Source organism: Eriocheir sinensis, chromosome 35, assembly GCF_024679095.1.
Source record: "Eriocheir sinensis breed Jianghai 21 chromosome 35, ASM2467909v1, whole genome shotgun sequence".
Taxonomy (NCBI): domain Eukaryota; kingdom Metazoa; phylum Arthropoda; class Malacostraca; order Decapoda; family Varunidae; genus Eriocheir; species Eriocheir sinensis.
In genome coordinates this window covers 5,936,846-5,949,788 of record NC_066543.1, presented here as the reverse complement: position 1 = coordinate 5,949,788, position 12,943 = coordinate 5,936,846, and the positions used below count along the sequence as shown (strand labels likewise).

The 12,943-nt window shown below is 44.5% G+C and overlaps 1 protein-coding gene across 1 annotated transcript in view; it reads right to left on the bottom strand.

Moving 5' to 3' along the window:
* Window positions 1-12,943, bottom strand: part of LOC127007547 (contactin-3-like) — a 249,851-nt gene that overhangs the window by 50,448 nt on the left and 186,460 nt on the right. The window contains exons 6-7 of the mRNA XM_050878716.1: window positions 9,722-9,870; window positions 6,161-6,305 (exon numbers count right to left, since the gene is read on the bottom strand). Coding sequence (XP_050734673.1) covers window positions 6,161-6,305; window positions 9,722-9,870 — 294 coding nt within the window. The remainder of the gene's footprint in view (window positions 1-6,160; window positions 6,306-9,721; window positions 9,871-12,943) is intronic.

Below are 12,943 nucleotides of genomic sequence, written 5' to 3'. Positions count from 1 at the left end.
TAAGTACTAATTTCCTCGCTTGCTCATCACCCAAACAGGTCATCACCGTAAGTATTCATTACACCTGGTATATTACCCCGGGTTGACTGGCAATTACCCTAAGTACTCGTTCCTCCAGTTACTCTCTAGTTTGTGTGTCCATTCCTCAAGGTATGGTTATTAATTATCGCAGGTAGGTTCCCATTTGCCTCCTCCCCGAAGGGACGGATGGCCAGGAACTGTTGCGCCCCGAAATATCGACCACCTTATGGGGGCTTCGTGGTGCAGTGGTTAGCACACTCGGCTCACAACAGGCGGTTTTTTCCGATATCCTACGCCCCTGTCCACCCAGCAGGGAGTGGGTACCAGGTATTAATCGGGGGTTGTGGCTCGTCTCCTGTGGTCTGTTCCCTTCTCCTATAATTCCTTCCCATTCTGTCTCTCTCCGGCATATGACCACAGATGTTGCGCCGACTAAACGAAACTTTCCAACATACGACCACCTTATGAGCGACAGAATAAAGACAGGACGAAACCAAGAGAGAATAAATGTTGAGAACCGTAAACTGCGAATGTTCTGGATTGTTTTATTTTTATTCATGTTCTGGGGAGGAGCTGATCCCCTGGGCTAAATGGACGTAACCTGCGCGACGTGGAAAAAACAAAGGCAGGTCAGGGTTTAAGGTCACATCTTTAAACATTTCGCTGTCCAAACTCGCATATTTGACAAGGCTTTCGTAGGAGTTCCGGACATTACCAGGAGTAGTTTTATGACTCTGGTGTTAGTTTGACCACCTCATGACCCTAAAAGTGCACTCATTAGAACCCGATTGACTTTCTTTTCGTCGCTTGGAAATGGTTGGTGTGAGTGGCGGAGGCGTCTGAGGATACCGGCCTGAAAACTGCACTGCCGCGGAGCCTTGGAGTCAGTGCCCGGGGAGTGTAGAGAGATAAGCGCGCGAGGGAGGAAAACAAGGTGGCGAAAACGAGCAACGGTGCGGCTCTCACTGCTTACTCGAGGCTTGGTGTTCCCGGCTAGCCTGGCATTGTGGTCTGACGTGGTGTATTTTTTTTTTTTTTACAACAAAGGAGACAGCTCAAGGGCACAAAAAAGGAAACTATAATAAAAAAAGCCCGCTACATCAACCACCGTCAAATGAAGCACTGCAAACACACACACACACACACACACACACACACACACACACACACACACACACACACACACACACACACACACACACACACACACACACACACACACACACACACACAGGATATTTCGTAAGCACAGGTTCAAAAGCGTTCAAACAAAATATTTTCAACCTATTCATAACCTAAAGCCGGTCATACTCGCTGCCAGCTTCTCTCCTGCTCAGTTCTGCGTCTCCCTCCTTCCTCTCCTCTCCCTCTCCACTTCTATTTTTCCTTGAGCTTCCGTCCTTCTCTCTCTTCTCTTCTCCCGTCCTTTCTAATGTATCCTTCCTGCTTTTCTAATTCTCTCCTTCCCCAGCTATCCTTTCTCTCCCTTCTTTTCTTGCTGCTCCTCCTCATCCTTCCTGTTTTCTTATTTTTTTCTCCTTTCCCAGACTTTCCTCTTCTTCTTTCTTACCATGCTGTTAATCCGTTCACTTTGTTTTCTTGTTCTCTTCTTTCGCAGTCTTCCCTTCTCTCACTCCTTCCTCTCCTCCTGCTTCTTCTCTCCTTTTCTCGGCTCCACTTCTCCGCGGTCGTCCCATTGTCGTCGTCCTGAACCCGGCGTGTGATCTATATTGAAGGTCCTTTGGGCGTTTTAAAGTAACTACCCGAGGCGAGGCGGCGCTGACGGGGCGACGAAGCTTCCCTGACGCCGCCGCCGCCGCCACGACTCGCCCTCCAGCTTTAAGTTTCTGCGTGTGGCGAACCGGCGGACCTGCCCAGCCACACCGCCGCCTGACCAGACCAGCGAGAGCAGACCAGGCCAGACCTAACTAAACCAGACCAAAACCAAGGGCAAACTAATATAGACCAAACTAAACCAGACCGAAACCAAGACCAAGGCCAAATTGGGGATAGGAAAACGCAGGGAGACCAGTTCAGTAAGGTAGACCAGACTAAACCACACCAGACCAAACTAAACTATAGCAACACCAGGGACAAACTTAGCTAGACCAAACTGGGGAGAGGAAAACACAGGGAGACCAGACCAGACCAGCAAGGATAGACCAGACCAGACCAGACCTAACTAAACCAGAGCGAAACCAGGTGTAAACTAAGATAGGCCAAACTGAGGAGAGGAAAACGTGGGATAGACCAGACCAGCAAGGGTAGACCAGCCAGACCAGACCTAACTAAACTAGAGCAAAGCCAGGTGTAAACTAAGATAGACCAAACTGAGGAGAGGAAAACGTATGGGTAGACCAGACCAGACCAGACCAAACTAAACCCGCTCAAAAACAAGGCAGACCAGACTATACCAAATCTAAAAGTGGGCAAAATCAGGGGCCTACCAAATTAGACCAAATCAAGCCTCCGCAAAAACAGATCAGACCAAACTAGACCAAATTGGGCATTCGCAACAACAGGGCATAACAGACTAGGCCGATCAATGGGTTTGTGTTTTCATTATATTGCTATTGATGTTGTTGTGATAGTGCTGGTGGTATTGACGCTACTGACATTATTATTATTATTATTTTTATGAACCATCAACTGTAGTCATTATAATCATTGAAACCCCCCGTGACAACATCTAATAACATAACCGTGACTTACAACTAGCTTACCAGTCACCATCATCCACCCCTTACCACCACCACCACCACCACCACCACGGCCTTATCACCCACCCCACCACCACCACCACCAATCATACCATTACCGTAACCTCAGCGACATACATCACACACAAAAAAAAGAATATGAATTATGCAAAGACATCGACGTCCCCTTACCCCGTCACCTGCTGCTGCTGCTCTTGTTGTTATTGTTGGCACTGGGTAAAGGTTAAAGGGCGCGGGTTGCGATACTCACATAAAAAAAGGTACGTGACGTGAGGCAGAGATACACGCCTGGCTGTACCCCTAGTGCCGACAGTGCCAGCCCTCCCCACGTTATGGCCCCATGGACGAGTGTTGGGATAAAATAGATATTGGAAAGCGACTCGACGCCGACCCACACCGAGTACCCAAAACCGTTACTGTACTGCAAAAAACAAAGTGATGAAAATTCCCATCCGTCGAAATTCAATAATAATAATAATAATAATAATAATAATAATAATAATAATGAAGTGAGAAACGCAACAATCACCGTCCATTAGGAAATCCTGGTATACGAAGAAGCTTACCTGCCTCCTACCTGCCAATCTCCTCCTCCTCCTCCTTATCCTTGCGTTTCTTGTAATATTTATTCTCATCTTTTTCTTTTAATTCTTATATGCCTTCTCCTAATGCTTTTCCTCTTTCGCCTCCTCTTTACATTCCCTTTGTTGTTGTTTCTCCTCCTCCTCCTCCTCCTTATCTTCACGTTTCTTATATATCCTCTTCCTGCTATTTTTCTTCTAATTCTTCTTTACCTCCTCCTCCTCCTCCTTATCCTCACGTTTCTTATATATCCTCTTCCTGCTTTTTTGTCTTCTAATTCTTCTTTTCCTCCTCCTCCTCCTCCTCCTCCTCCTCCTCATACTCTCTCTTGTTGTTTCTCCTCCTGCTCTTCCTCCTCTTTCCCAACTTAATCCTCTTCCATCTCGTACCTGGGCGTTACCTGACAACACTAAATATTCATGTGGGGTCAGGAGCTCCATGCCCCCTCTCCCCCCTACCCCCCTACCCCCTGTCCCCTCCGTCTCCCCATCATTGTCCCCGCATTGCACGCTCGTCCCTCCGACCTCCTATTCTCCGGCGGGGTCGGGGGTGAGGAGGAGGAGGAGGAGGAGGAGGAGGAGGAGGAGGAGGAGGAGCAATGAATAAAGCCTCAAAACTGACATAGCGAGGGAGTAGTTTTCATTTTTGCTTTGTGTGTGTGTGTGTGTGTGTGTGTGTGTGTGTGTGTGTGTGTGTGTGTGTGTGTGTGTGAGAGAGAGAGAGATAAATGAAGGCGCCTCTCATCCATCTTAGGCAAAAAGCTGACTCATCTTAATAAAGCTTCGATCAATAATTCTTCTTCGCACGAAATTTTACACGGAGAAAAATTTGTATCAGAGCGCAGATTTTTTTTTCATTATGCAGTTGCTCTTCTTATTTAACTTGCTGTCCTTCTATTCCTCCTTTGTTTCTTCTTTCTTCATACTCATCTTCTTACCCACATTTCGTATTCTTCTATTCCTCCTTTGTTTCTTCTTTCTTCATACTCATCTTCTTACCCACATTTCGTATTCTTCTATTCCTTCTTTGTTTCTTTTTCTCGTAATTTCTTCCTTCTCTTTTCTTCCTCGCATTTTATTCTATTTTTCGCTGCTGTTTCTCTTCTTTTCTCTTCATGATAACCTGCTTCGCCCTCTACTTTTTCATCTCTCTCTTTGCTTTGATTTCCACTACAAGATTTATTTTCTCGCCTTTTTTAATCCTCGTCTTCATTATCCTATCAGTTTTACTCTCTTCTATCTCTCTCTCTCTCTCTCCTTCATGATCAATTGCTTCGCCCTCTACTGTTCCATCTTTCTCTTCGCGTTGATTTCCACTACAAGATTTATTTCCTCGCCATTTTTTATCCTCGTTTTCATTATCCTATCAGTCTTGCTCTCTTCTATCTCTCTCTCTCTCTTTCTCTCCTTCATGATCAATTGCTTCGCCCTCAACTTTTCCATCTTTCTCTTCGCGTTGATTTCCACTACAAGATTTCTTTCCTCGCCATTTTTTATCCTCGTTTTCATTATCCTATCAGTCTTGCTCTCTTCTATTTCTCTCTCTCTATCTCTTCCTCTCATGATCAATTGCTTCGCCCTCTACTTTTCCATCTTTCTCTTCCCTTTGATTTCCACTACAAGATTTATTTTCTCGCCATTTTTTATCCTCGTTTTCATTATCCTATCAGTCTTGCTCACTTATATTCCTCTCTCTCTTTCTCTTCTTCATGATCAATTCCTTCGCCCTCTACTTTTTCATCTTTCTCCCCGCGTTAATTTCCTCTACAAGATTTCTTTGCACCACCTTTTATCCTCGTCTTCATTATCCTATCAGCATCCTCATCATAAAAGATCGCCCTGGCCCCCATCAAGAAGCCGTAATTAATGTTCCACTTCTTCCTTTCTTTCTATTCCCGGAGATGTAATAATAATTTTTTTTTTACCAGAGTTAGCCCTCAAGCGTCCCCAAATGAGGCTCCCGACGACTTACCTTCCGTGAAAAAAATATATTACCCTTAAAATTCCTGTCTTATTTCTCTCTCTCTCTCTCTCTCTCTCTCTCTCTCTCTCTCTCTCTCTCTCTCTCTCTCTCTCTCTCTCTCTCTCTCTCTCTCTCTCTCTCTCTCTCTCTCTCTCTCTCAGATTTGCTTTATTTTTTTCCAGGTTAATTAGCAACCCTTTTGATCACCTTCCGCATCTCTATTTTTTTTTTCTCTCTCTCCACCTAAACTTCCTCCTTTCGTTTTTCCTCTGTTCTTCTTAGCAGTCGTAATCAATCAATCAATCAATCAATCAATCAATCTCTCTCTCTCTCTCTCTCTCTCTCTCTCTCTCTCTCTCTCTCTCTCTCTCTCTCTCTCTCTTTTTCAACAGTTTTTTTTCTTTCGCCTTTTCTCCCCCTCCAGATCGCTCGTTTTTTCCTCCCCTTTGAACCCTCCATTTCCTTTCTTTTCCTCTTCCTTTCAGAATCTTTTTTTGGCCGCCAATTCACCTTCATCGACCGCTTTTCTCTGGCTCTTGAAACACTTCTTTAAACTTTCTCTCGATAGTTTTTTTTTCCACTAAGTTCTTCTTGTTCAACCGTTCTATTCTTCCACGATCTACGTTTTTCGGGAATGCTCTCTCTCTCTCTCTCTCTCTCTCTCTCTCTCTCTCTCTCTCTCTCTCTCTCTCTCTCTCTCTCTCTCTCTCTCTCTCTCTCTCTCTCTGACAAACACACACACACAGTAATTATTTTTTTTCTATTATTGCTACCACATCAATAACAACTGCTACTGCTGCTACTACTACTACTACTACTACTACTATTACCACTACCGCTACCATTATCATCACCACCACCAGCACCATACTCACGGGTAACGTTGAGGGTGGTGTTGGTGGTGACGGGAGGGTCGGGCAGCGTGGAGGAGGAGGCGGTGCAGGCCAGGACGCCCCCGTTGTCAGGCGGCGAGGCGATGAACCGTACCCACGACACTGTGTCCTGCCCGACCTGCCGCGTCTGTGAGGGAGAAAGAGAGAGAGAGGGAAGGAAGATTAGGAGTGCGTGATGGGGATAGTCAACATCCTACACCATTCAATTCTACGTTCCTACTGTCTTTTCTTCTCCCACACCAGTCCCTTCTCCACGAACCCACTTCTTACTGTACGCTTGGTTAAAAAGAAAGTGTGTGAGGATTATGGCGAGGGAGACACGGCGGGAAATGAAACGGAAAAAAGGAGATGCGAGGAGGAGGAGTAGGTCAGAGAGATTATGGTGTGGAGATGAAAAATGTATAGTAAAACGGTATATGGAAAAGGTTGACAGGGAATGATAATTAAAGAAGAGAGAGATTGTGAGGTAAGCTAAAGGGAAATGGGAAAATTGTGATGTGAAGGTGAGTGATGAGCGGTGGAATGGTAAGGGGAAATGGTTGACAAGAAGGGAGTTAATGGGAAAAGGGGAAGGGAGATAAGTTCGGAAAGCTGGTTTGGTTAGGAAGACACAGCATCGGGGAAAAGGAGGAAAAAAGAGGGGACTAGGAAATTAAAGGAATAAGGGATGAAAAAAACCCTGTAGGAAGGAGAAGGATGAGAAGGATTTGAGTGAGAGGAGAATTGAGTAAGGATAAGGAAACAAGGAACAAGAACATTGCGTAAGGATTTTTAAGGGAGAGAAAGGGAAAGAAAAATATGGCTGAGGGGAAAAGAGAAGGGTGAGAAAAGAGTCTTGATGACGAGATGACAGGAAGGAAGACGAATGAGAGTTGCGATGGATGAAGTGAAACAAATTGCTGATGGATGAGAGAGAGAGAGAGAGAGAGAGAGAGAGAGAGAGAGAGAGAGAGAGAGAGAAAGAGAAAAAGAGAGAGAGAGAGACTGGAATAACCTCGAGGCCAATGAGAAATGAGAATAAGATGAATTATTATCAAGAGTTAGAACATAAATATAAAAAAGTAGTGTGCAGCGTAAGTAGTAAAGCATCTTAGTGTAAGTCTCTTTGGAATAATTAATGACGAAGAAGGTCAGTTTTTACTCATGATTTCGTTTTTTTAGAATAGGAGGAGAAAGAAAATGAAACCGATGGTGAAAGAAAGAAAGAAAAGAGGAATTAGTATCTGAAAATGTCCGAGAGAAGACGTGGAAGGAAACACTGGAAGATAATTAAGTGAAATAATGGTAGAAATAAATAAGGAAAGAGAAAGAAAGAGGAGAAATAAAAAAAAGGTGAGACAAATATACAAGAGAGATGAAATAAAGAAAGAGGAAGAATGAGACAAATGTACAGATGAGATAATAAATATAAAGATAAGAAGAGAAGAAAGAAGAAACAAAGATGCAGGTGAGATAAGATAGAGAAAGAAAGAGAAGAAAGAAACAAGTACACAGAGATAATATAAAGATAGGGAAAAGAGAGGAAATAGACAAATGTGCAAGTGAGATTATATAAAGATAGAGAGAGAAGAAAAAGGAGACAAATACAAGTGAAATAAGATAAAGGAAGAAAAGAAAAAAAAAGACATATACAAGCGAGATGCAGAAGAAAAACGTCAGTAAAAAAATAAAAAAAATAAAAAAAACAGATAGAGAGACTTAACGATTAAAACAAAAGGAGACAGAAGAAGTGTTTGTGGAAGGAACAGATAAAGGGCTAGCTAGCAACAGTCACACAGGTATACAGACAGACAGGGTACTAGAAAGCAATACCATAACCAACTCTTCTTAACTCTTTTTATATAGGGGAAAGGGGCAGTGTTGAGCGGGCTTCTTTTTTTTCATGATTTTTTTTTCACCCTTGAGCTGCTTGCTTTACTGTCCTTTAGTTTCCTTTATTATTTTCCTTCCTCTTCTGTTTATAATGTTTCCTTGTTTTCCATCTATATTTTCCCTTCGTACTTTCTTTATCTTTCCTTCCCCTCCTCATTCCTTCACTTCCTTCATCCTTTTTCCTTTTTTGTTTTCGTTTCCACATACTCTCTACAACATCTCTTTATTTATTTTTACTCTTCGTATGATCTTGTTTGTCTCCTTCAAATTCTCTTATCAAGTACTTCACTTTTCTCTTTCTTTCTTTCTTCCTTTCTTTCATCTCGTCCCTTCTTTCTGTATTCTTCCAGTCTTCCTCCTTCCCAATTCTCCTTTATCACTTAGTTCTACATTCCTCTATTTTTCTCCGTAATTTTCTTTTCTCCCCATCTCCATCACCTCCTCCTCCTCCTCTTTTTTTTTTATATATTCGTTCATCCTTCCTTTATCCCTCTTCTCCCCTGTCCCTTAGTTCTGCATTTCTCTTTTTTTTTCTTCATAATATCCTTCCTCCCCACCTCCATCACCCCCACTACATATTCCTCCTCTTCCTCTTCCTTGTTTTTTTTTTTCATATATATTCGTCCATCGTTCCTCCTTTCCTCTTCATCTCTAGTCTTGCATTCCTATTTTTTTTCTTCCCTAATTTCCTTTCCCTCGTCTTCATCACCCTCATCTCCTCCTCTTCCACCTCCTTCTCCACCTCCTCCTCGTTGCCTTCCACCCTCTCTTCCACCTCCCCTCATTTCCTCCTCCCCTCTCAACTTTCCTTCGTCGTCCTTGTCAAAGCTTCAACTTACCACAACGCAGGAAGCTTCTCACCAACGCTTAACCAACTCATTTCCCTTCACCAATCTTCCTCTCTCCCCATCTCCCCCATCTTCATCCCTTCCTATTCAGAATCTATCCCCCATCATCGCCTTCTCGAGCCCTTCAGTCTTTTTATTTCTATCTCTCTATTCGTTAACTGTATGCAATGCCTTTTCCTCCATTCTTCCTTTCTTTTCCTTTTCTTCTCTCTCCTTTTTCTCCATGTCTCTCGATCAAACTTTTTTCTTCCTCCAACTTGTCTCCTTAACTACTGCAATTGTCTCTTCCTTCTCTTTCTTTATCTCTTCCCTCTACTCTATTATCGCGTCACCATGCACTTCCTTCATCCTCTCTTCCACCCCTCCTCCTCCTCCTTCGGCTCTTCCCTCCTCGTTATATTCGGCAAGGGATTTTCTTCACCCCATCTTTGCTCCTCTTTCTCCTTCGTCTTTTTCATTCTCATCGTGTTGTCCTCTGCTGATATACTCCACTCCTTTCTTCCCCTTCTTTCATCCATTTCTCCTCCACCTCTCTACACTCCGTTCCACTCATCCCTCTTCCATCTTTTCCCTCATCTCTTTATTCGTTCCTCTCATCCCTTAGGCCATTCATCTATCCTCATCTGCCTGCCTCATCCATAAGTCTTAGTCAATTTTTTGTCTCATTAATGTTCTCTCAATCCCTCAATCTTTGTTTCCCTCTTGCCTCTCAGTCTTCCCTTTCTCCCTCCCCTTCCTCTGTTCTATCAATCCCTCAATCTTTGTTTCCCTCTTGCCTCTCAGTCTTCCCCTTCTCCCTCCCCTCCTCCCTTCCCCACCTCACCTCCTTGGCCGTAAAGTTGAGCTTCTTGCCATCCAGCGTCCACGTGATGTTGGCCTCGGGGTAGGCGCCCTTGGCCCGGCACTCCAGGCGCTCCTCCAGTCCTGCCCGCACCGTCGCCGCCTGCACCAGCTCCACGCTCTGCGGCGCCACTGCGGGGAGGGACGCGAGGGTAAGAGGGTGGGAGGGGAGATATATATTGATAGATAGAGGAAGAGGGATAGTAATTAGGGAAGTGGAGGGTGAGGGGATGGAAAGGGGAGAGATGGGTAGATGGATAGAGTTAGAGATGGAGAGATAGAAAGAGGGATAATATTTAGTGTCGTGGAGAGAGAGAGAGAGAGAGAGAGAGAGAGAGAGAGAGAGAGAGAGAGAGAGAGAGAGAGAGAGAGAGAGAGAGAGAGAGCAAAGGAATGAAAGAATTCTACATAGTTACGCTGCAGAAAATATTAATATCACAAAGAGGAACCATTGCGAGGAAAAAAAAATGTGTTATTGTAGATGATGGAGGTTGTGTTCTTGGGAGCGGAAATAATAACAACACAAAAGGCACAACAACAACAGGTAGGAGGAGGAGGAGGAGACACTCTTCTTGCAGGGTGTCATTCAGGGCGTAATGATCTAATTAGGCTAATGAGGGTGAGTGTGGCGGAGAATGATTTGTGTTCCACCGGCCTAAGATTACCCGCTATTAGGCCTAAACAAGGGGGGGGAAGAGGGAGGGGGAGACGGGGTGGGAGGTAAAGGGAGGTATAGGCGGAAGAAGGGAAGCTGAGGACTACCGTGATGAGGAACGAAGAGAAGTTGAGGATTATGAGTAAAAGAAGGGAGGAAAAGAGGGAAAGAAGAGGGAGGGAGAGGGATGAAGAAGTGAGGAAGAAGAGAAGGGGAGAAGAGAGTGGAAGGAAGATGGGAAGGAGGAAGAGAAGTTAAAGAGAGTGGGTGTGAAGGAGGGAAGAAGAAAGGGGAAGATGAACGAAGAAATAAGAGAGAAAGAGGAAAGATGAGTGAAGAATGGAGGAAGAGAGGGGAAGGAAGATGGGAGAGAGAGGGACGAGGGAAGGAGGAGGAAGGAGAATTAAAATGAGTAGGAGTGAAGGAGGGCGGAACAGAGGGGGAGGAAGAGAGGAAGAGGAAGAGCTAAAGAGTGAAAGTGAAGAAGGAAGGATAGAAAGGAGACACAGGAGAAATGAAGGTAGATGAAATAGAAAGCAGAAAGGAAGAAAAGGAAAAAAAAATAATATTGGCAAGTGGAGAATGGAAGGGAAGGCGAGAGGGATGAAGAGAAGGAGATGGAGAGAAACGGGAGGAGGGAGGCAAGGAGAAACAGAGATGGAGGGAAGAATGATAGGTAAGACTGGAGGGATGAAGAGAAGGAGATGGAGAGAAACGGGAGGAGGGAGGCAAGGAGAAACGGAGATGGAGGGAAGAATGATAGGTAAGGCGGGAGGGATAAAGAGAAAGAGATGGAGAGAAACGGGAGGAGGGAGGCAAGGAGAAACGGAGATGGAGGGAAGAATGATAGGTAAGACTGGAGGGATGAAGAGAAGGTAGAATGGAGAGAAGGGAATGAAAATAGACGTAGGGAAGGAGCCAGGGAGAGATGGAGGAGATGGAGGGAAGAGGAAGGGAAGGAGGAGACGAAGGGAAGAGGGAGGAGGAGGAGGAGGAGGATGAAGTTAATTAGCTCGCATCCTTATATCGAAGGTTTGCTCTACCTCTGTACCGACCCTTCTGCCTATCTCCCTTCCCCTTGCTTCCCTACCTGAACAAGCTCAGCAACGTTTCTCCCTTCTTCCCTATCCTCCCTTCCTGCCCACCTACCTCCCCCTTGCCTCCCTACCTAACTGTCTCCCTTCTTCCCTAGCCTCCCTTCCTGCCCACCTACCTCCCCCTTGCCTTCCTACCTAACTGTCTCCCTTCTTCCCTATCCTCCCTTCCTGCCCACCTACCTCCCCCTTGCCTTCTTACCTGTTTACTTTTCTCCCCATCTACTTTCCCCTTACCTTCCTACCTCACCTTCTCCCTTTCTCCTTCTTTCCCTTCCATCCTACATATCTTTCTGACCCAGGAGGAGGAGGAGGAGGAGGAGGAGGATGTGGAGGAGCAGATAGGGGTGATGAAGACTGGGAGGAGGGGAGGAAGAAAGAAAAATTGAAAGGAAGGATTAAGGAAGAAGAGGGAACGAAGAAGGATGGATGAATATATAAAGACAGGAGGAGGAGGAAGAAGAGGATGTGGAGGAGCAGATAGGGGTGATGAAGACGGGGAGGAGAGGAGGAAGGAAGAAAAATTGAAAGGAAGGATTAAGAAGAGGGAACGAAAAAGGATGGATGAATATATAAAGACAGGAGGAGGAGGAGGAGGAGGAGGAGGAGGAGGAGGAGGAGGAGGAGGGCAACCTTATTTATTACATCTGCCATCACCAGTGCCATTAATTTCCCAGCCGCCACTACCATGATGAATCTTCCGCACCACTGCCTTAATTATCACCCTCATCATTACCATCATCGCTGCCACCATTACCGCCCTCATCTCCACCTCAGCCACAACCTTTACAGCCACTATCACAAACACCGCTGCCATCATCATCACTATACCGCCATACTATTTTTTTTTTCACTTCAAGGATGCATTTTTCCATTACTTACTACTACTACTACTACTACTACTACTACCACTATTACTACACATGTCTACCACTACTACTACTACTATTACTAACAACTGCTACTTTTATTACTATTACTAACAACTGCTACTACTACTACTACTACTACTACTACTACTACTACTACTACTATTGCTACTACTACTACTGATAATGATATAACCGATAATCACAATGCTATCTGATCTCCTAAAACCCTAAATCTAAATGCCGCTTCCGAAGATTAATAAACAGCGCAGTATAATCTTTACTAATTATCTCTGAACAGATTACCTTGGACTTGATTTTAGTCTTTCATATACGATTCTGTTTGTTGTTGTTGTTGGTGGTGGTGGTTGTGGTGGCGGTGGTAGTGGTGTTGTTGGTGGTGGTGTTGGTGGAAGTGCTGGTTTTCATTTCGTCTTTGTCTTCGTAATAAAGGAATAGCACGTCTTTCTCAATAATCTATCCTTTACATTGTTACTATTCTTTCTATATTTCTTTCTTCCCTTCCTCCCAATAGATTATCGCGGCGTTAAAAGTCTCCCCAATACATTTTCATACATGCTTTTCCC